This window comes from Tribolium madens, unplaced genomic scaffold (assembly GCF_015345945.1).
Source record: "Tribolium madens isolate multiple individuals breed KSU strain unplaced genomic scaffold, Tmad_KSU_1.1 Scaffold_71;HRSCAF=194;Tcas5.2_LG6, whole genome shotgun sequence".
Lineage (NCBI taxonomy): Eukaryota > Metazoa > Arthropoda > Insecta > Coleoptera > Tenebrionidae > Tribolium > Tribolium madens.
In genome coordinates, this window is record NW_025401041.1 from 2,037,857 (window position 1) to 2,062,061 (window position 24,205).

The 24,205-nt window shown below is 32.1% G+C and overlaps 2 protein-coding genes across 7 annotated transcripts in view; one reads left to right on the plus strand and one right to left on the minus strand.

The window, feature by feature from the left end:
• LOC123008686 (synaptotagmin-7) overlaps positions 1–24,205 on the plus strand; it is a 131,346-nt gene that overhangs the window by 65,454 nt on the left and 41,687 nt on the right. For 3 of the 6 annotated variants that reach the window (XM_044404644.1, XM_044404639.1, XM_044404641.1), the window contains exons 3-4: positions 4,051–4,298; positions 17,874–17,906. In XM_044404644.1, coding sequence (XP_044260579.1) covers positions 4,054–4,298; positions 17,874–17,906 — 278 coding nt within the window. In that variant the 5' untranslated portion in view covers positions 4,051–4,053. Of the gene's footprint in view, positions 1–4,050; positions 4,299–13,927; positions 14,154–17,873; positions 17,907–20,421; positions 20,586–24,205 lie in introns of those variants that run through there. The other 3 variants (XM_044404642.1, XM_044404648.1, XM_044404643.1) reach the window with 2 other exon arrangements.
• On the minus strand, positions 846–1,339 carry LOC123008687 (acidic proline-rich protein PRP33-like). The gene is made up of 2 exons (XM_044404649.1): positions 1,095–1,339; positions 846–1,046 (listed from the first exon to the last, which is right to left on the minus strand). Exons 1-2 carry the CDS (start codon positions 1,191–1,193, stop codon positions 885–887), a joined length of 261 nt encoding a protein of 86 aa, XP_044260584.1. The 5' UTR covers positions 1,194–1,339; the 3' UTR covers positions 846–884.

The following is a 24,205-nucleotide window of genomic DNA, read 5'->3' on the forward strand; positions in this document are numbered from 1 at the left end:
AACCTGCTAGTTTCCAGTATTTTTCTCGAATTTTTTTCGTTGAAGAGGTTGTACACGAGTATAATTAACGAGACAGAATCGTTAATTATTATCAACAATTATCAAAAATTGTTTTGTAAACTCGATTTACAAACATTCCGGAAACCGATGAACCGATTTCTCTAAAACTTTCTTCACAGGTATTGTTTTTTCTCAACTTTTTCTTTGATCTCATACCGATTAACAAGTCAATGTATGAATTTTAGAACTTGGAAACTATTGCATTATCCTTTTGAAGTAAAGAAGCAAGTGAGAGTAAGAAGTACGCAAGTTTCTTTATTTACTTTAATGCAAAATTAACAGAAAGATGTACTTTTTATAAGAAATTGTGCTTAAACAAAATGGGTTACTAATTTCAATATCAAAATTGTAGTTTTACTCTCGTATTTAGGTATTTTAACCTCAAAATAGACATTTTATGTACTTAATTTATTATTGTTTTCTTCCACCCTCATGAGCTCACTATAACTCTTTGGTTGCTTTTTCTAGAAGAATGTTGCGATGTTTGTATTTATTACGAAAAATTTGCATCTTTGCTGCCGGAAATTTCATTGTTTTTGTTTCGTAATAAGACTTTACTGCCTTGATACACATAAATAACTATTTAGAGTTTTTTGTGTAACTATTATTTATAGTTTAATAGGAAACACTCTGAATCTCCAAAATTACTAAAATATGAACCACAGTTTTCTAATTTTTTGTTTTAGAAAGTGTTATCATAACACCAAAAAAGTATTTTTTTTATTTATTGAGACCCCGTTATACCTATACAAATATTTATAAAAACAGGAATTTCTGCTTAACGGTATATTTATTTAATTTATGGGAAGTACAAAAAACTTTATTCACGAAGTCGCTTCCGTTATCGTTTCCGTGGTACTTGCTGTGGTACTCTCCGATGGGCTTTGACCCGGAGGCGGCCCACGTGGGGGTGGTCCATGTGGGGGATGTCCTGGGGGTGGCGGTCCTCTCGGGTGCCCATTAGGGGGTCCCCACTGGGCCTTTCCCTAAAAAAAGGGCGATTTGAAACAAATTCTGTTTAATTAAAAAAATACTTCAATAGCCAACACAACCACTAAACCAACAAGCACGACCGCGAAATATTTCATTTTTGTGCTGTCGCAACCGAATGCACAGATTATATTATATATCATAGTAGGTCATGCATAAAGCGCGATTATCTCTCAAATCGGAAATGTTTTTGTCGACGTGTTAAAAAATTTAATTAGAATTATTATATTATACACATCATACAGTGTTGGTGAGTAAATAAACACACGAATCATCCGATTCAAAAGCAGGTGTTATTGTGTCGTGCGGAGGTAATCGAGTTCAGGTCATTAAACACGACAAAGGCTGTGGTAGAATGACGCTTAACGAGCTTAAAATTGGCCGAAGAGCGAATTATTTTCAGGCGTGTCGTGCGATTTTTGATGGGTTTGGAGATCGGCGATAAAGAGGGTTGAATTTTGTCCCATTTGCGATTTTCGGTATAACAAAAGCCGGACAGAGTATTAAATTGCGAAAATAGAAAATTTGCAACTAGGTTTTCACAGAAGTAAAGCACAAAGGGTTTTGCGTTGTAAAACATGTAGTTTTTTTGGTGCTTCAATCAAAAAACGAATTTTAACACAAAGCCTTTACGGACAGTAGAGTGGCGATAGTTTTATATTTTTTGCGCACATACAATAACAAAATAGTATATTACGTAAGGAACACGGAAAGTGACAAATAACGCACAACTGGGGAGTATTATGCACGAGGCGCCAGCCAAGTGCAGAAACCCCACAAGGGCATTAGACACTTTCCATCGAGTTTTGTTCACTATTTTTTCTACGACACTGAAAAAATCATTTGCAAAGATATTTATTTTTCAGAATTATTAAAATTAATGTAGCAAATTGTTAATTTGACAGTTACGGTAATAATATAACATAAAAACCCATAGAAAGTGTTATAAACATATCAAAATTTATTTGTAGCTCACAATTTTCAGAAAATAAAAAAACAAATTAACAAAATAGAAACATAATTTATAACAGTAAATTATTACGTTATAACCGTGCGTTATAATATACAGGGTGATTCACGAGGAATAATGAGCCTGACCAAATTTTCGATGCAACCAACATTACATTTTCATAGGTCAAGTGTATTTCAAAGATTTTTTGTAATAAATATGAGCACACTAACAATTTGTCAGTTTTGAAAACAATGAAAATGAAAAACTGTAATTAATTGAAATACCAACGCAATAATGGGTATATTAAAATACGAATTACGGAAGGCCCTCATTCAAGTTTCATCCAGTGGTACCCTTCGTCTTGATAACTTAACAGGAACCAAATTTTCTCAAAACTAACCTGATCGTGTCAGAAGATGCTCTTTCTTTCGGGATATTATTGGGCATCACACAGGAAGCAAGAGATGCATTTTTCAAACATTCTCCATAAGCTAAAATCATGTCAGTCTTCTCATTATTGTAATAAGTCCACATTTTGCTCAGTTGATAATAAATTTGTAGCATTTGTCAAAAATGACAATGATGATGATAATAGGCATCGTGGATTCAAATTAAAAGTGTCGCAAAGCAACTTGCAAAAGTGGTTGCGTCAAGAATTTGGTCAAGCTCATTATTCTTCGTGAATCACCCGGTATATACAGGGTGATTCAAAATGTCGGACCATCTCTTGGGTGGTGATAAAGGACATTCATTTGAGTTAAAAGTTATCATGACAGAAAATTGTTTGAGCCTTGTTTCACAAAATATAGCTCTTCAAACATTAAATTTTGGATCAAGTTTTTGGCCGTTCCGTTTATATAATCTTCAATTTAGTTAGCAGAAACGACAGATCTTGTAAGACTGAACAGATACCTGTTGAAAAAAAATCACCAATTTGTGTCTTATGGTATAAAAAACATTTAACAAACTAGCAATCTAGCAATTTTAACAATAAATTAAATCTGACAACCTTGGAAACAAAAAAACTAAGATGCCTACTTGATAATGCGAAAATTGATAATTGTTTTTTTTTAAATAGCTTGAAACAAAAATCTGAACTCCTTTTGATGTCTGTTTTAGGCTATCAATTATCTATTATCTATTACGTACGAATTTTTGACAGATGAATAAAAATGTCAACTTTTATGCCTACTCAATTGTTTGACATTGACATCTTTCTTATAGTGTCGTAGGAAAATAAGTTATCAAATAATAAATAATGAATCTGTTTTAGCTGAAACACTTATACAAGCTGAACCAAAAGTTGCGCACAAAATTCATAATTTAACGGGATATTTTTTAACAATATCTTTTAACAATTTTATTTTTGGATTTGATACATTTTCATTATACTATTATTTATAACGTTAATGATTTTTAAGTAATGATGTTATCTGTATTGTTTTAAATGGCAACCAAACATTTTTGTTTACTGTTTTTGATAATATTTTCTTTTATTACCAAAAACAGTGAACAAAATTGTTGGTTACCATTACAAAAAATTAATGATGACGTCATTACCCAAAATCCAAGTACGCATAGCATGAATGTCACAATACTGTCAAAATTTATAAAAATAAAATCGACCTGTTTGAGGATTTTTTTTTTAAATGATCGATAACAAAAATATGAATTTTGTGCGTTACTTTTGTTTCATCCTGTATACAGGTTGCGCCAAAACTCTCGCCCCAGGGAAAAATGCCATATAAGGTAAGATGCCAGGAACATGGAAAAAATGTTAAAAAAATTTATCTATACAAATTTCAAAGTTATGAGGGTTTAAAGTTTGCACTTGGACTCTATTTCTGTTGGAAAAATAATTTTCCAAGTTTTTTTGCTACAAGCTACAAGAAAAAGTAACTTAAAAATACTTTGAAAGAGGTGTTTGTGGTAAAATTTGATTCACTTGGTATAATACACGGTGATTCGGCTGAGATGACAATGGCCGCGGCCGACTTGATTGTGTTTTGACATTTTTCAATTTCAAGAACTGTGTTTTTTTTTTGCAGTTGATGATGCAGAAACGCGACATCGTCCTGACCGCCGTCTTCTCCAGCTTAGCCGCCTTGATTTTGTTGGCGGGCATCGGCGCCGCCTGCTATTTCTTCCACAAACGTCGTCGTAAGCGTGACGATGACGACGACGAGGATTCCCCCGACGGTAACTGTAGCCGAATCGAAGCAGGCCATGAGAAAAAATCGCGTCTCAACGGTTTTCTCAGCTTGAAAACGCCACTTATATCGACGAAAACACTCGGGTAAGTGTTCTATTTTCTTCTCTCAGTAAAAGAAGATGAAAACTTGTTATCGAAAGTGTCTCCTTATCACTTCCGGCGTAATTGATCCTTTGTCGCGCGTCGTGCAAGATATTATTTTAATGGGAGAGAAGGGTGCGAGATCAAAGCGGAAATTGAAGCGGTTATAGGAAAAGGGTTATTTCTAGTCTTGCATAATTACGTGACTTACATTTAGAAGATTTTTTTTTTCGTCAATTATTTCATTTGTAAACCTACTTCAATTAAAAAAAAATTCAATTTCCTTTTGGTTTTTTGTACCAAAAATTTGATCTATGAAGCAAAAATTTGCTCTACTAGTTCCATATGAAGTTGTCACCGGAAACATAATGTTTCGATCTGTGCTTGTGTAAAATCTTCCGGAAGGCGTAATTTTAATAAAAAAATGGAAATTTCCGGTATTTTGCATTTTTTAAATTATAATTTTGTTTAGTCACGACCTTTGATCTTTGTACACAAAAAACGTTTCAACATTTCTAAGTTTTTCTCTAATCTGTTTGATCAAACTTTAGCTCATCTTTATGATTACGAAACGACTTTTTTTGTTCTAAATTCGGAAATAGTACAAATGTCTTAGTTGTAGAGACAAGTTTCTCTACCGGGACTATATTTCTAGTCTTACACGCGACCTCCAATATTTCAACAAGAAAAAGTAATCTATAAAATTCGAAATTAGAGAAACTCGAGTGTACGAGCAACGAATACAAGCATTCCTTTAATGTTAACCTTTTCGAAATCTGAAAAGCGAGTTTAAGTACAAATAATCTTCAAACTTTCTGTTGAATTTAAATTTTTCGAGCATTAAGAGCACAAAACTCGTTCACTTCTTTAATGCTTGAAACTCTCATTCAATCCATACAATAAAAAACTACTCTCTTTCAAACATTAAATTTTAGCGGTAATTATATGTGGGCCACCGAAATCGTGCATTTGATGTGTTATTGCGACGCCACCCCCGACACTCTCAGTCACTGCCACCGCCACATCAGGATCAATACCGCCACACTCTTAGCGCGGACCCATTTCAGGCCACTTAAACTTCGAAAATTTGCTACATAATGGGATTAGGTATCTTAGATGAGTCACTCTGTATTGCTTTTTCGAGTTTTGAATTAAATTTTCAGGTTCAGTTGTGGTAATTATTAAAATACAGGATGATTGAGCTGAGACATTGCGGCTCCATACGAGTTTGTGCATCAAATTTCTTATTTTTGCTCAGGGAAACTATCTTAGGGAGCATTTTTTCTGTTTATGTTTACATTTTTTCTTCGTGCCCATAAACGAAAAAGCTTTTGGCTATTACTGTTTACGCTAATTAATTTTTGCCCGAATTTAGCTCTCATTTTGAGCTAAAAATCAAATAATTTTGTTTGTTAGCGATGACGTCACTAATTTCGATTAGGAAAATTAGTTTGTCGAGCTGCTGCGACATGTTACCAGACCGCTGAGAGCCCATAAAGTTGGCAAATAAACTGCTTCCAATATGTATCCGAATCGATTTTAATATAGCACCCAATTGTCAGGTACAATCTACAAATGTCAGAAATATTCAGATGCAGTTTTTTGAGTTTTTTGACGTCAGTGCGATTGTTGACCGAAGCTGATAACAATCCATCTGTTGCCATGGATAAGATATCGAATTGATCTGATCGAATCTCCCTCCCGAGAGCGATTACCGAGCCAATTACCGAATTATTCTCGAACTCGTATTTGCGACGTTTCACTCGTCATCAAACAATAAAAAAGCCGGAGGGAAATCTGTATTTTCTGCATTCACGGTTAAAATATTTACTCAAATTCAATTATTCACTCATAAATTTTGAATAATCGTGACTTTGTGAAAAATTAATTATTTTGTTGACTTCCAAATAAAAACCGAAATAAACCACTATAAAAAGCAAGGCAAGCAGAATCTGTCTTCTTATCACACTCGTGAAACTTTTATGTCGTTTTTATACCTCTGAAAGTTTCGATTAAATTTGCATCAAAAAAAAAATTGATTTAAGTTGGTGTAGTTGAGGATTTATGAGTTTAAATTTTATGATGGGTAAATATGTAAATTTTACGTACATAAGGCCAACATAAAACATTTAATAGGTTCGTAATGCTGAACGTGGGGGTCTTTAATATTGTTCGTGAAGTTCGGATGGAATTATAATGTTGATCCTAATAACATTTAGGCGAGCATCTACTAATTACATTTAGTGGTGAAACATTGTTTAATATTTTGTTTCCGGATGACCCTATTATGTATTCGAATATCTATTGACAGTTGCAAATTCGTTCCGAACCTTAATTTTCAAACTTTGAAACTCAAATCTTCCGTAACAGCTTTCAGCTTTTATTTTCCCATTTAGTTGCTTTTTTCACTTTTTTTGCATACGCTCCCAAAAATAACCATTTTGCGGACTCAATAAAATAGTATTTTCCATTTTGCGTACTTAGTCCCCAAAAACAGTTTTTGGTTACTATGGTGGCGAAATTATTTTTTTTAATAAGAGGTGTGAATTCATGTTTTGGGAGTTTTAACAAAAAAATCTTGTATGCACCACGTACGCAAAAGGTACGGTTCCTACGTCGCCTCGTCATTAATTACGATTCGTCCCCTAAAACCCTATTTTGCGTATTTGATACATAAATAGCTATTTTTACTTTATTTTATTATAATCGTAATCTCAGTTTTTTATTAATTTTTAGAATGACAAACTTTCAATATCTTTGTCTGATTTTTTTCTAGATAATTTCTGTTCCTATTCTTTTATTGTCACATTTTTGCTTGTGAATTGAAAAAGGTTTACATTTTTGAACGGTTTATTCGTTAATGTTTTAGTTCTGAATATTCAAACTTTTGAAATTAAATTTTAAAATCGTTCTGTTTAATTTAAATTTTTATTCTCTGAATTTTTTAATTTTTAATATGGTAATCTTAAAATCTTATAGAGGCCAGGAAATGCGTCGTTCCATATTCTGATTGTGTGGGATTGCCAACATTACGAGCCCATTAAATATCAAAAAAGGTTTTTTACATAGAAACTTCTAATTGTATAAGAAAAACCGATATTTTATTTTGTACTCAATGTTAAAGAGTGTTTTTATCAACTAATTTTAGTAGTAGTTTTATCGTCTAGTGAAATAAAGTAATTTTTATCTACTCCACTTTCACCAGTGTATTCATTAGCCAGACACAAGAAATTCTGGTAGGTGAGTACAAAATAAAACGAAATATTATACACGACACTTCTGACTTCGTCATTCGTGAACTTAACCTTTTCACTCGTAGATAGGTAAACACTTCCTTTATCGTCTTGTGTAATAAATAACTATTATTAAGTAAACGTACTGTCAGTATGAATAAAATACTTTTCCTCTTAACAGGAAATAATAAAGTGACGTTTTATTCTCTCGTTTTTGACTAATAATTGGTAAATGGTACTTTATTTCCTTGATACATAAATAACTATTCCTCTCAACAGGAAATAAGGTAATGATTTTTTCCCTGGTTTTTGACTAATAAATTAGTATTTGTTTGGGAATATAATAAATGAAATACTATGCAATTTTTATTCTAGAATAAATAAATAAACTGAATGAATTGAATCTTTTTACTGGTTTTTTTGACATAAACAAACTTTTTGATACCCATTTTTACGCTTAAAATTGTAATTGAATGAACTGAATATTTTGACACATTTATCATTTTTTATGTTATTATTAATTTAATCTGTTGGGAAGAAAGCTGTGTATGTATCTCTGCAATATACATAATTGATTCTATGAATGGAAATGCCCTCGACTTTTTTCGGTCGCCTCTGGTATTACTTACATTGTTAAGATTGAAATAGTTGTTTATTCTCTTGTTACATAAATAAATATACAAACCTTACCATCTTATTACACTCTTGAGGCTGCATCTTTTTTCTTAACTTTTCTAATCTCACAATTGTCCTAAATTGTTTCATCAATCTTTCATCTTGAACAATTTGTAACTTTCACAATCTTTACTCTGCCTTTTTTTTCTAACATACAGTACTTGTTTGTATGATTGTATGCATACTTATTTATTATTTGCTGTTACTCATTGTTCTAAAGTTACAGTTTTTTTTTTCAGGTTTTCTTCTATACTTTCTAATTTGATAATATTTGTAATTTAATTATGTAATTTTGACAGTTTGCATTTTTTTACAATTGTTGTCTTTGAAACATACAATTTTGTATAGTTTTTTTTGTTTTGCAAGCTATTTTTTATTCACGATCTTTACTGTTTTAAGATTTATAAAGTTAGAACATTCACTTATGAAAAACATTATATTTTAAATAACTGTTTATTAAATGATGAGTAGAGAGAGTGAATAAAATAACTGATTTACGCGTCATCTTTGATTCAACTTTATCGATTACATTGTCAATGAATTCGGATTTATAAAACGCCAGTGTTAAAACTTTAAAAATATTATTGCATTGATTAAACTTTATTGTTGTTTGATAAGACCTGTTTTAGAGTATTGCGCTGTTATTTGGTATCCTTATTACGCAATCAGTATAAATCGCATTCGAAGGATACAGAGATAATTTGTGAACTTCAATTTTCAATTTTATTCTTTTTTTGTGTATGTGGGACCTCTTTTAAGGACAGATTTATGCTTATAGTATTTTTCATTGGCGCTTAACAATTTGATATAAATTTTAAGTAATTTAGCATTTTCAAAAGACATGTTAAAATCACATTTTAAAGGCTACGTTTGTTGCTACCTTGTTTATTATTATTGTTATATAGGATGCGCCAGAACTCAAGCTTCAGAGAAAAAATTCAAGTAAGATAAGATACCCGGTACAATGGAAAAAATGTTTAAAAAATTTTAACTGTCAAAAAATTTTGACATTTATTTTTTGACATTTGACTTTTTTATGTCTATTTAATGATCCTACTGATAATTCTCTATATGTTTTTTTATAATTATTTAGTAAAGGTACAAAAAATTTGCCAATAAAAGCCACAAATAACATTAAACAGAAATAAAATTTAGGCTACAGCTTCCTTGTTTCCTCTTCTGATAGCTTGTAGCAAAAAAAACTTGGAAAAGTATTTTTCCAACAGAAATAAATAAAATCAAAGTGCAAAATTTTTATAGATAAGAGTTTTTTTTAACACTTTTTACATGTTCCTGTTATCTTACCTTAGATGGCATTTTTCTCTGGGACGCGACTTCTGGCGCACCCTGTATAAAATATTCAAATTTTTTAATCTTTGTTTTATTTCTAATTTTTTCCGCCTTTTTATTCTCGTTGGGTTTAATAGTAATCGTTCAATTTCAAACATTTTTACAAGCATTCAACCTTTCTCATTTCTAATCTGATCGCGTCGACAAATTCTCCTTCAAATCGCCACTGACACGTCTTCATACTTTTTTCCAATTTAAAAATTCCTTTCGATCCGTTTGAATCGCTGCAACGGGATATTTGACTGATTGTGATTATGCTCCAACTCTTAGATCTTTTATACAAAAGTGTCGACTTACACTCTTTTTTCTTATTTGTGTAATAATACTATTAATATAAAACTTGGAATTAAGTGAGGAAGAGACTCTAAACTTCTAAATAACGAAACTTGATTAAGAGCAAAACGTGTCAGGAATGTTTTACAAATATTTGCGTTTAACAAAGGAGTAATTTAGGGAGAATATAATCTGAAATTTAAGAAATTGCATTTTTTTCTTTTATTTAGCTACTTGGTAAAGACCAATTAACAATTACCAATTCAAATCAGTGCCAGCTTCGCCATTCCTGAACAATTTCGGATTATGCTGGGTAAGCCCTGAATAACAATGACAAGAATTTCAAACAAGGGATAGTTGAAGCGTCTGCGATGTCAAAATAGTTTAACTATATTAAATTTTTGTCTTTTTATGACATAAAATAAATTTTTATTCAGTGTTATTAACTTATTTGTGTGAACAAGTGGATAAATCATAGAAATGTGCTGTTCACTGTCTTGCTAAGTGAAATAAACCGATGAATTATGGAATCGTGTGGTAAACAACTGTTAAATCTTGTGCGTTATGTATAATGGATAATGATATAGGGTGTACTAGTTAAGTCACTCTCTACATCAACATAATTTTAATAAACGCCGAAATAATCCGTTTTTAGCCCTCAGCGAGGTTTATTAATTTTAAAATTATTAAATTCGCGATAATTTAGTTTCGACATGGAGCAAGTAAGTGGCGTAGGGATGAAAACTGTATTATTAAATAGAAATTGTAAAACATGGATTTGTGTTTTTAGCTTAATTAAATTGTGGAAAATAAGCAACTTGCTCGATAATAAATCCAGACATAACAGTGGCTGTTTCGTGTTAGTTATTGCTGATAATATATTTCAATTATTTGACAATGTTGTGGTATTGTATTGAAGCAACGAGATAGCTGTGAGCTTCTAAATCCGATTGGATTATCTGAGCGAAAACTCATAAGAATTGGGCCGAAAACAAAGTAGATAATAATATTAATAATAACATATTGGTTTTTCAACATTCTGATACATTTTATACAAAAATTGTAGAATTGTAGAATAGTACTTTTGTATCAAGGCACTAAAGTCTCATTTTTCATAACAAATGTTAATTTAGTTAATAATAATAAAACACATGACCTTTTTAATTTCTCGTTTCATTAAACTAGATACTAAACCAAACCACAAAACAGCAGAAACTTCTCATAGTTTTTGTGTAAGAAATTTTTTAAGAGTATATTTTTGTCAAAAAAAAACAACTTACTTAAAAAACTAAGCAAAATCGACCAATAGAAGTTTGGCTTAAAATAATTATATTAAACAACTACATCCAGAAATGCCAATAAAATATAAGTTTGTATTGTAACTTATTTTGGAACACGCTGTACATTTAAAAATATAATATCAGGTGATACATACAGGGTGTCCCACGACTTGAAAAAGTCCATTAGTGACCTTTGAATACATATTAAAAGAAAAAAAATTATACAGGACATTAATAGATACTAATCTAGTCCATCGCCTCATCGCCTAAAATTTTTTAAAACTATTCAGCGTGTCTCAAAAATTACTTACAATACAAACTTATCTTTTTTTAAATGAAACACCATATGGTTTTTAGCGTTTTTGGATGTAGATTTTTAGGACAATGTTAACTTTTATTGGTCGGTTTTGCTTAGTTTTAAAAATAAGACGGTTTTTTGACCACATGCACTTTTTAAAAATTTATTACACAAAAACTAAAATACTTTTTTACATTAAAAAAAATCATTACTATTGTTTCAGTAGCCAAAAAGTGCACAGTTGCACACGAGATGGAAATCACATTTGTGTTAAACTGAATCCATTATTTTATATTTTTACAGTAAAATAATTAGAATTTCAGTATTTATAACGACTTTTATATTCTTTAGATAAATCAACGGATAAGTGATCCGTGATGGAATTACTATGGTTGCTGTAGTATCAACAATGCTCAGGTATTGATAGGCATTATTGATACAATTAATATTGAATATCTTTTCATTTATCAATTCTATACATTAAAAGTTTTTTTTAGATAGACAATTTATCAATCTATTAGATGCAAAAATAAAAAATAGGGTGTTCCATTTAAATTTTTTTTAGTTATTTAACTTTTAACAAACTTCTTAATTTATTCATCTTTAAAAATGCAAAACACTAAAAAATTGTTCAGCTTTAAATTCTGCACTTTCTTCTTTGCAGAATTACGAAAAAATTTGTTCTAGCTGTCTTAGTTTTTGAGTAATAAATTTTTTAAAAGTGAATGTTTTTGTCAAAAAAAAACGTTTTATTCCTAAAACTAAGCGAAATCGACTAACAAAAGTTTAGTGTAAAAACATTGTTTCAAAAGTCTATATCCAAAAATGCCAAGAAACATATACGGTGTTTCATTTAAGAAAACAAAAGTTTGTATCGTAATTTATTTTTGGGACATGCTGTATGGTTGAAAATAATTTTAGGTGATCCACTAGATTAGTATCTATCAATGATGTCCTTTCCATTTTTTTAAAATTTTACCATTTAAAAAATCACTAATGGACTTTTTCAACTCACTGGGACTCGCTGTATAGTTTAGTATTTATCAATTTTCTATACAATTTTTTTTAATTTTAACAATTAATGGTCAATAATGGATTTTACCAACTTGCTGAAATATTCTGTACTATACAATATACAAGATTGTAGTATAATGAACTACCTTAGTGCTGATTTTAGACTCTTTACTGACAGTTTTATGTGATTTTAGTAACGATTTTGGAAAAATGATGTTTTTCAATTTTTTGAAGATTCCAAGCTTACTTTTACAGTTTTAAATCTTAATAAACAGTATTTTTTTATTCAGAGTGATTCAAAAGTGTCGGACCAGCTCTCAAATGGTGATAGAAGACTTTCAATAAGCATAAAAATGAATGCAGATTTTTTTTCAAGCTTTACTTTCGAGATCTTAGCTCTTTTATTTCTGATGTTTTCGGATTTAATTTATTGTTGAATTTGCTAGTTTGTTAAATGTTTTGTCACTATAAGACACAAATTGGTGATTTTTTTCAACAGATATCTGTTCAATGTTGCAAAATTTGCCGTTTCCGCCAACTGATAAATTATACATTGTATCTTAAAAACTATAAACATTTGGATAAAGCAAGTTGAGTTATTTTGACTTCTTTGAGCTCTACTATCGCCTGTTAAAATATTTGCACATACTTCAAAATCACTCTGTATATGATCTGAACGGCCAAAAACAGTATAAAATCTTATATTTGAAGAGCTATTTCTGGTGAAAAGAGGCTTAACAATTTTTTGTCATAGGAACTTTTAACTCACTTGGATGTCCTTTATCACTACCCAAGAAATTGTCCGACACTTTTGAATCACTCTGTATATTTTAATGGAGGAATTGTGTTGTGGATGATTTTTTTAATGTGATTTTAAACTAATAACTTTATATTGTTGATATTATTTTTTGAAGTAAAAAGCAACTTATTAATATTTAGTTGTTCAGTCTTTCAAAATATGGACATTTTAATCTTTTTCATTTACATTTGAATGAAAATCTAAATTTATCTCTCATTCCATCAGATGAAAAATCAGAAAGGCAGAAATAAGCATTTTACCTACATAGAAGTTGACATAAAAAACCGGAAATTGATGGAAATGTACGCACAATGAAGCATAACCGATTCAGTAAATAGAGACAATGTAACGGTCCCTTGAGAAAACTGAAACAGAGAAATGACAAAATAAGAGATTTCGACTGCTTCACTCTGAATTCAATTGAATTTAATCCCACTTAACGTCTTTAATTTTTCTAATTCTCAACAACACGCAATTAATCACTTTCGAAAGCCGTTCAAGCTTCGATTGATTAATCGCCCTTTTGATTTTTCTCCCCCAAAATCTAATTGCGGTCAGGGTCGCGTTTCTCTACTCGGATAATTATCTTTCCGCGTGCATCTGTATAAGTGCGCCCGGAGCCGTTCCACCACCACCGCCGCCGCCGCCGCCTCCGCCGCTCCGGCGCACCGGAGTCACCGTCGACGTTCTCAGTTTTGGCCGCACGATGCTGACGTTCAGCCGGGATTTTCGAACCTATCTCTAGCACAACTCTTCTCTCGTCTTTCTTCCTCCCTGTATATTTTCTTCATTCTTCGTGCGTGTGATGTGCCAAAGCCCCAACCCCCAAAACGTGCTTTATGACGTAACGCGGTTCTAAATTTTCACACACAAAAAAACGCGACAATTGTTAATATTTTTCGAGTTGTTTTGGTTAGTGTTGAATTGTTGTCGAGGGTAAGAAGGGTTATTGGGGGGACGTACCTACCAGTGGGATGAGGCAAAAAATGGTCGCTGAATCTCATCGGCGAATTTTTTTATTTGTAATCTTGATAAGATATCAGCACAGAAACAGATGTGAAATGTCTTTTATTACAAATGGAAATTTTAATGCGAGCTTCAAGCGAAGGTTTATGTCAGGTTTGCTTGTTTTGATATGAATTAAAGGGCTTTGATATGAGTTGACGCTTTTTTCAATTTGAAACGAAATGGCTATCATCATTTAGGTAAATTTGCTCATTTATCAATTTTTATCTAAAGTAATCACAAATATAGAGAATAAATCACCAAAATTAAATGTTGAGCTTCAGGCAATTTGAAATATTTAATATATGTATAGTCGAAATTTATTTATTTTATTATTTACACCACTATTTAGTGCTTGAGAGTTACAAGTCATTGACACTGCTACCAACCCTGTAGATAAAATTGCACTATAGTATGCCATTTTTTCTCTTTTTGGAAAAATAAGGGACTCAAAAATGAGTGCTAAAATGAGTCTTACAGTATTGACATTTTTTGGTCAATGACCTTATTACCAATCTTGCAACAAATAAATATAAAATTCAGGAATGTTAATTTTGTTGTAGACAATTAATTATCGCAAAGTTTGTATTACAGAAATAAATTTGTTTTTTTTTACTCTTCGATTTAAATTAAAATGAGTTGTTTTTGATTTGCACTTTTATTAGGGCATATCTGTACAAAAAGCTTTTGTTAATACAGGGTGTCCCAGCGAATTGGGTAAAGTCTATTAGTGACCTTTAAATGGTAAAATTAAAAAAAATATATATAGGACATTGATAGATACTAAGTGCATCACCTAAAATTATTTTCAATTATACAGCGTGTCCCAAAAATAAGTTACAATACAAACTTGTGTTTTCTTAAATGAAACACCATATGTTTCTTAGCATTTTTAGATGTAGATTTTTATGACAATTTTATGACTTTTATTGGTCGATTTTGCTTAATACATATTAACAATAAGAAGTTTTTGTCAAAAACATGCACTCTATTAAAAATTTATTACACAAAAACTAATAAACTTTTAAAAAACATATTTATTTTTGGATATGCTCTATGGTTGAAATTAATTTGAGGTGATGCACTTGATTAGTATCTATCAATTTCCTTATACAGGGTTCGCCAAAACTCGCGCCCTAGAGAAAAATGCCATGTAAGGTAAGATATCAGGAACATAGAAAAAATGTTAAAAAAATTTTATCTATAAAAATTTCGAAGTTATGAGAGTTTAAATTTTGCACTTTGACTCTATTTATTTCTGTTGTCAAATTGATTTTCCAAGTTTTTTTGTATATGCTATTTGAAAGGAAAACAAGGAAGCTATATTCTAAATTGTAACTCTGTTTAATGTTATTTGTGGATTTTATTGACAAAATTTTTGTACCTTTACTAAATAATTAAAAAAAAATCTGGTGTGAACATCACACGACTTTCCTTATCCTACTTATCTGGACAACATCCTTACGACAATAATTTAGTGTTGGAAATCCGAGTAGCAAACCTAATGTTTTTTTTTAGTTCGGTACCCATTATTATTTTTATTTTATCACATTTTATTGTTTAATAATGTATATTTCATGATTCTAAATAATTTTTATCCTCGTGAATTTATTGTATCTTCAACCGTATAATTTTGCGGCCGCTTTACGGCCGATTTTTGATCTGCGACAGATTTTTACCAAATGTTTCGTGCTGTGTTCCCTTTCTACAAGTAACTTACATAGCAAATTTCAAGTTTCTAGCTCTTATCTTTCTCGAAATATACATGATCATCAGTATTATTAAATAGACATAACAAAGGTAAAATATCAAATAATACGTGTCAAAATTTTTTGACCGATTTTTTTTAAACATTTTTTTTATATTGTTTGTATCTTATCTTATTTGAATTTTTTTCTAGGGCGCAAGTTGTGGCGCATTCTGTATACATCTGTATCATTTACTATTGAACTTTACTCGCTGGACACCCTGTATAAACTCGCAGCTAAAATTGCATTCAAGCCAATCATCATTATACTCGTATTATTGTTATGTAATATTTTTATACTGAAACAATCGTAATTTGTGTTTTAGTGTTTTTACTTTCTCACCGTAAAGCAGTCTAAACAGACATAAAAATGTTGTTTTTTCATAAGCTTCCCCTTCATCTTTTTTTCACAATCTTGCTTTATCCCAAAACATCCCTCGATATGTTCAGTTTCATCCCTTATCAGTGGGAAAAAAAACACCCACACCTGAGGGGATTTCACGCCGAATGAAGTCTCTCTGGTTTTGACGCTTTTATCAATACTGCATCTAATTTTTCCGTTTAATTAAAAAAACAAAAACTCGGTTGTGATAAAATTTTGTTTATTTGGTTTATCGAGCAACAGGCTGATTATTATTTTCGGTGAAAATGCATTCGTTTTATAGCCCTTGAAGGGTGTAGAATGACGCTCTTGAGAACGCTTTTTCACAGGTCTCAAAGACAGAAACTTTTTCTTGTTTGTACTCCTATTACATATGGAGTGAAAAAAAAACAAGCTTAGGGAATGTGCCAATAGTTACATCGTGATAAATCGAGCGTTTGAAGACCGAATATGAGCGCATTCCAAGGGTGAAATTAATAGGGGTTGAGGACGGTTACGGATTCTCAAACGATAATAATAGCAGTTCTGGAGTGGACGCCGATTCTGGAATTTCGTGATTGCGAACAAGTTTATTACCCACTTAAAAAAATAAAATTGAAAAATATTATTTTGCACTTACAATATTATTAAATTTTGATTTCAGTACTTTAACAAACAGTACAGTGACGTATTAAAGTAGTGTCGAGCGTTAATACATTACTTTTATAATCGACTGTACTGTGAAACATTTTTATCTGAAAAATCATTTAATTCATCGTGACTTTTTGCTCTTCACCACTTTATAAATTTTCCAAAGACCGGAGAAGCTTTTTAGCCGTCAATAAAAATTACTCTCTTATTGTCCGGAATCAGAAAGCTCTCCAAACTTTGTTATTCTGTTGAATTCAAGTAAGCTACGGTCTCTTAAACTGTTGGATCGATCGTCGTTTCGTTAATTCAGTCGTGTTAATCAACTTACTTAATCCGGGAGCATATTAAGTTCCTGGAATAATCGTCGGCGGTCCGGAGATTGTCACCGAAAACCAAAAAACCGCCCAATTAGGTGTTGGATCGGTAAATCAGCGTCGTATAATTTTGTTCCGGAGCTCCGGAATCCACAGCCGGAGTAAAAATGCGTCTCATATTGTAGATTTTGTTTAGAAGGGGGTTTTCCGATTCGCGGGAATATGATTCCGGGCCCGGATTAAGCTCGACGAAGCCGCAATCGGGAGGAATATTCGATTTAAACTCGATCCACAACTAATTTAATACTTTTTTTTTCTGCTTAATTAAAGTCGATTGTAAATATTATTGGTGTTCTTTGTAACAGCTTGTCAAAGCTTGAATCTTGCTTTTTCAGCTTGTTTTATTTCGAAAGGGTGTCGGCTTGGGACTAAGGGCAGGACACGATCGATGCGTCTGTTCCTCTAAAGGGGGTCACTTGGGATTTTGCGGGTTGTTCAGTTTCAGGTCACTGATAACGCAACATCACAATCTGAAATTATCGTTTCGTTATCACTCACTGTTTTTCATTTTTTTTCAGAGAATTATTCACCGGCGTCCAAAAAATTTTCAGGTATTCAAAGCCCCGACCGCATGCCTTCCTTTGATGTTTTCTTTGTTATTTAAATTTGACCTGTTATTTTCTCTCTTTATTTATATCACAAAGTTTCGTATTAATGTATCCTTGTCTAACAGCGAGTGTCATGATTTTAGGACAACCGCGCCGATAAAGTCGTCTTTTGTTATACATTTATTAATGTGGTAGATCAATTTGTCTTAACAGTACTAAATGAATATTAATTAACCGAAAAGTTTTTTCGTTTTTTCTCCTCCCGGATTGAACCTTGCCTATCAGTGGAGCTTAGCCCGGAGGAATCCGGGACCATCTCCGTTTGAAACGCATCATTTTAATCTCAAGGAAAAAACGCGCTATCGAAATCGAAGCTTAATGCTTTTACGAAAGGAAATGATAGAGCTTTTTCGTGGCAAACTTCGATGTTAATGCACCGAATAAGACGTAAATCAGGAAATGTACCCGCTGTCGGCCATTTCGTAAATGGAAGTCCGGCCATTGTGCCACCTGAGACGGGAATTTATACGTCGAAAAAAGTGAGACTTTAATGAAGAAATTTTTAAGCAAACGGTTTTTGCATGCATGGCGTAATGAGAGAATTATACAATGTGTATTTTGTTAAAACTTAAAAGCGACGAGACGAGAAATGAAAATTTAATAATTCGAGCAAAGTTTTGCAAATTGTTTGACTCGCAAATAAGGCCAGATAAAGCTCTAGTGGCAAAATGACGCCTTTCTCAGTTTCATGAAGACAATTGTTCCAATGTCTTTGTTTTGTTAAGTATTTAATGGATCGCTTTGTACAGAGTTGCACAAATGTCAAAAATTCTATTAAAATTTTCAAATGAAGAGTCGTTTTAGCTCTGAAATGAGTACTTTATTACCTTTATTAAAGCCTCAAATAGTAACAAATAACGACTCATTTTGGCACTCAATTGAAAAAAAACTTTACAATGTTTTACCCGAAGCCAGCTTTCAAACATCTTGTTTTATTTCCCCTCGTTTTAATACTTCTTTATTTTCGAAATTATGACGCTTTTAAACGGCCCCCTCTATCGGTGGCCATAAAACACTTTTATGGTATCGTTCCAGCCTCAAACAATGATATAGAAGCATGTTTTTTCCCTCGAAATTTAAATATACGAGACTTTGCGATTTTTCTGGGTAATTATCGATGATAATCGTTGCAAACAGGTGGAAGCAGTGTCGAGCTTTATTAAGGAAATTTCTCAGTTAATATCGAAAGAAAATCGATAAAGCATCCGAGACTTAGGGAAATGGAAACTTACATTTGTGTAGCCGTAATTGGAGTAATTTGTCTTTGGAATTTTTTTGAGCAGAAGCCTTTATTAAGATTAGCTCTAAAACTTGTGCATTTGTTGTCCAAACGAGAATTTAGTGTTTTGTGTCGACGGAATGTTGTTACATCAATTGCGACTCTCAAATGGCCAAGCTTTTCTCGTAAATGTCATCATTAAGGATTATTTTCTGACATAGATCGCCCATTCTAAAAAAAACAAATAAATAGGTGAATATGCGACATGGCAGCGCCATAGAAATTAGTGGCGTTGAGTAAAAATTGTTTACTTTAAAAGCAAGTTAATTGGTAAAATGCGGTCCCACACGTCCTTTATATCTTCGTTAGTACGTGACTGGCGTACAGATGGCAGTCTTTTAATATACGTCCCAGCAAGAGGACTCGTGCTTTTTCAACGAGTCGTCCATATCAAGATTAAGAGGAGACGTCCCACTAGACCACATCATGTTTATTTCATGATTTAAGTTCGAATTTTGTTGGATTAATGGCCACACTCTAGTAGCAATTTATCGGATTCTAGTACACAAAGTTAAGAGCATTACCGGATTTGCTCCCGACTAGCCGTACCGGACTTTCAGCGATAAACTGTAATAATTCATCCCTTGTTTAGAAAAGTCGAACTTTTAAGATGACTCTCAACTTTGTCCAAGTAGTAAACGTCGCGAGGAAGTTGTAAACAATCAAAGTTGAACAGTTTCATTCATTTCTTGGGTTTGCTTCCATTAATTTCTACTCCAAAAACGTGTGAGGTTTGAAAAATGATCCAATAGTATTGAAAACTGGCGGAAACAGCAATCTAACATCGAAATGATTGATTGTTTTCGGCATTTATCAACATTGAAATGAAAATATTTGTAAAGAGAGGAATTCTAAATGAATCTCTGTGATTCAAATTTAGCTGAAAAGAGTGAGTTTGTTAAAATGAGAAACACGTAGACCCGAAAACACACCAGAAAACTGTCTTATCTGGAACAAGATGGGTTTTGCTTGAATTTTAAATTATTTTAGGGAAGGGAATCAAAGTACAAGACTGCTGGCAGATGATAAAGAGCTTGCATTTGTGATAACAGACATTTCCGCGTGAAAAATCTGCATTACCTGAACAAACCACGACTAGATTTTTCGCGTAAATTAATAAACCTTGTCTCACTGGTCCTTCTGCTGTTTTAAGTTTCCACCAACTTCAGGTTTTTTCAGGTTTGCTCCCTCTGTGATTAAAGAACCACTCAAAAGACTGTTTAGTTGCTAAAATAAAAACCAAGTGCTTTTTTTGAATGTTAAGTGCGATTTTTCTAATACATGGAGTTCTTGGACGGCCTGCGACACAACAAGACTCTCACCAGATTCCTGTCGCAATCTCTGTAAGTAAAAATTTGTTACAGTCTTGCGTAATTAGGATTACAATGGCGGACGCGAGAGTAATCAATAAACTGCAATGGAATCGCAGATAACGCATTTATTTATTGCCGAAAGCTGAAAAATTTTGATCGAATTTTGTGCCGCTATCTGTGATGTAGTGCACGTTTGTGGAAATTAATAAAACTTGGAACAATCAACGCTTGCGACATCTCAAACACCCATTTTGCGCTTTTTTCCCGGTCAACAAGTCGTGTTTTAGTCTATTGTGTTCTTTGTCAGAGGCATCTTCCATTTCGCGGCTTTGTCCACGTAATGAGAAACTTTTCCAGAATTTTCCGAGAGCTGTATTTGCATACATACACGCTCACGAGGCTTATTGTTAAATGTTTGCACGAGATGGAATTAGGTTTAGTTAAATTTGAGATGGAATGTTCGGTTTAAAACAATCTACTGCGGATCTTAATGAGCGTACTGGGATTGTAAAGTCTTTATTTTTTCAAAATGTTATTTATTTCCTAAGATGCTTCAAAACTTATTTATTTAATTGGTTCTATTACGAAAATGTTTTTGGACCAATTTACTTTTCGCTAATGACTCGTCTCATTATTCACTGCTTTGAATTACGTTAGTCTAAATTAATTTTTTTACCGGATTTTGAGTTGAAAACCGGTAAAATATTTTTTTAGTAAAAAAATCAGTAAATACTTGTTTGTTAACATTTAAGCATAAACAAAACAGAATTTATTTAATTGTTTTCGGTAGCAAAATTGCGGGTCTCGATTTGGTGAATTTCTCTTTTCAAATTATTTGTTACATTCATACAATCAAACCAGATTTTGTAATGAATTAAGTGGATGTAGAGTATCCCCGGAAAGGCTCAAAACGAGTCCGGACCGTCCATTTAATTCACAAATTGCAAATAAATCGACAAAAATTAGCTTTAGTTGGCTTCACAAACCTTTTATGATTTTTTACTTTTTTTATTTTTAGTGTTTTGTATGATTTTTTGTCAATATCTTCTGGGTATAGACTCTTAGAAGACGTATTATTTTAGGTTGGACACTATTTAGCTATTTATTACTGTCATTTATTTAATAAAAATAGTATATTACTAGGAGTAGAAAAAAAAAACACTAAAAAAACTTTCTGCTCCGAGTGATATATACTATTTTTTTATTTGATCCTTTTATTAGTAACAACCTTAACCTCACTTTTTAGAAACATAACTTTTAGAAACTGATATCAAATCCTGTCGGATTGAGTAGACAGTAAAAATTATAGGGGGATCACGGCTTTGCCGCTCACCTACCTCTGTTTAAAACTTACATTACAAGATTTTGTCGAAATTTATAGGGGGATCGCGGCTTTGCCGCTTGCTTCCCTTTTAGACCTCAAACTATCTGATTCAAAAATGTATTGTCAAAATTATTAGTGCTGGGCATAATCCATATATTTCAATAATCGAATGAATCGAAATAAATATTTGAAATAATCGAATGACCGATTATTGTTTAGTGCGCATGCGCATCATCACCGAATATAACATTATGAATTAAAACTATCATCAAATAACTAATAACCACTAATTAAATTGGAATTTGAATATATTTGAATAAATGAAATACAAAAAAAAAAATTAATCGTCCATTGGAATAATGGCTAATAAACTTCTAATCGCTTTCTTGCGGTCAAATGTCACTTTAAAAACTTTAAACAACTGCTGATAAACCACCAACATAACAAAAAAATTCACTATAGACTTCGATTATTTCCCAGTTTTCCATTTCGTTAGCTTGTTTCGAGAAATAAATATTGAATTAGGTAATGAAATATCTCGATTAACGAATACTATGACGAATACTTTCGAGAATGTTCGGAACGAAATGAATGACTCGAATTACGATTATGAATGATTTTTAAAGTAATATTCGATTATTGGGACATAAACGAAATAATTCTATTAAATCATTTATAATCGCCCAGCACTAAAAATTATCGTAGTAGAACGCACACTATTAGATTTTGTCGAAATTTATATATTTCACACTCTAGATCTCAGAAACTATAAACATTCGGATAAGACAAGTTGAGTTATTTTCACTTCTTTTGAGCTCTACTATCGCCTGTTAAAATAAAATGCACATACCTCAAAATCACTCTGTATACGTTGTCTGTATTGATCGATGATTTTTTAATTGCTCGGAATTTTTCGTGTTTTTTAGCACTATTTGTGTGTCTAGAACATTTTTGCATACCTAGAACTTAAATGTTTAACAAATGTAAAAAATCGGAGTCAATTGGGGCTGTAGTATAGTCTGCAGATGAATTTGAAATCTGGATATCTGGATTGGATATTTTCTCAAAAACGTTAAAAAAACAAAACATTGACAAAATATTGACTGATAACCTAAAATTTTAGTAACAAAATCATAATCCTTAAGCGTTTTTACGCGTAGAACAAAATTAAGGCAAAAGTTCTCTCATGGCAGTTTCATAGAATCTTGTAAGATTTTACAACCCTAGTCCTACTTTTAATTTTCTTAAGTTTATTTTTGAGCTTAAATTTTGTGAAAAGACACTTTTCGTCCTTGGGTTGGCAACATTTTCTCTCAAAACATTTTGTTTGAGGCGTAATAAAATAGTCGTATCTATGGAAGTACTCGGAGCGATTCTGGGCCATTCAATTTCATTCAAAGTCGGGCACAAAACACAAATAAACGAAAAATAAATTCATTTTAAGTGTATTTTAACGTTTCAAATCAATTAACTGAATTAATTAAGCTTTAAAACCAATTTAGAATTTTCTTTAATAAGTCTCTCAACTCATTTTCTTGATTTTCGAAACGGAAATAAACTGCATTAGCGAGTAACCTGTTGAGGAAGCAACAAGCCTAATAAATGCATCTTCGCAAATTTATCTTATCCTCGCCTCGAGTTGGCAACGTGCCCTATCGTCGCCAATAAATGCCATTAAAACGTGCCTCTTTGACAGAACAATAGCCAGAAACTGCTGCTCTCTCGCCAAATTTGATTAATCAGACTATTTTTGCCGTCCCTCGACTTTGTAACTCGATTTGTGTTCGGACGAAAGAGTGATTGATGACGTTTTTAATCCTCTAAACGACCAATGAACAAATCGAGAGATTAAAATTATTTTGAAAAGGTCAAAGTCAGTTTTATCTCCAAGTTAATGCATAAATACTTCAAAAAGTCACGTCTCTTATTATGAAACTTGTCTCAAACTCTAAAAATAAACAACTTTCTTCTAAAATTGAATTTAATTCGGAACTCTGTTCGTTATTCATTTTACAAAGTTAGCGACCCTGCCTAAGAATAATGAAATTTCAAATTTGTTGTTCTAGAGGACGCTACTGTTGCTTTATCGATTTGTCATTCAATTGCGCACTCGTTGGACAGAGGGCGCTCTTGTCACGAATGTAACCTACAGTCGGTAAAATTGAATCGTGGCTATCGGTCACCAGATGGCGCTAGCGTGTTTCAACTCCATTTTAAATTTATTACAGATGAAGCTTTATTTAACGTTTAGGCCTATAAATTCACGTGGTTTTAGGTTTAAGTCGGTTTAAAGTGGTCTCGAGAGCGGTGACCAAATATACGAGTT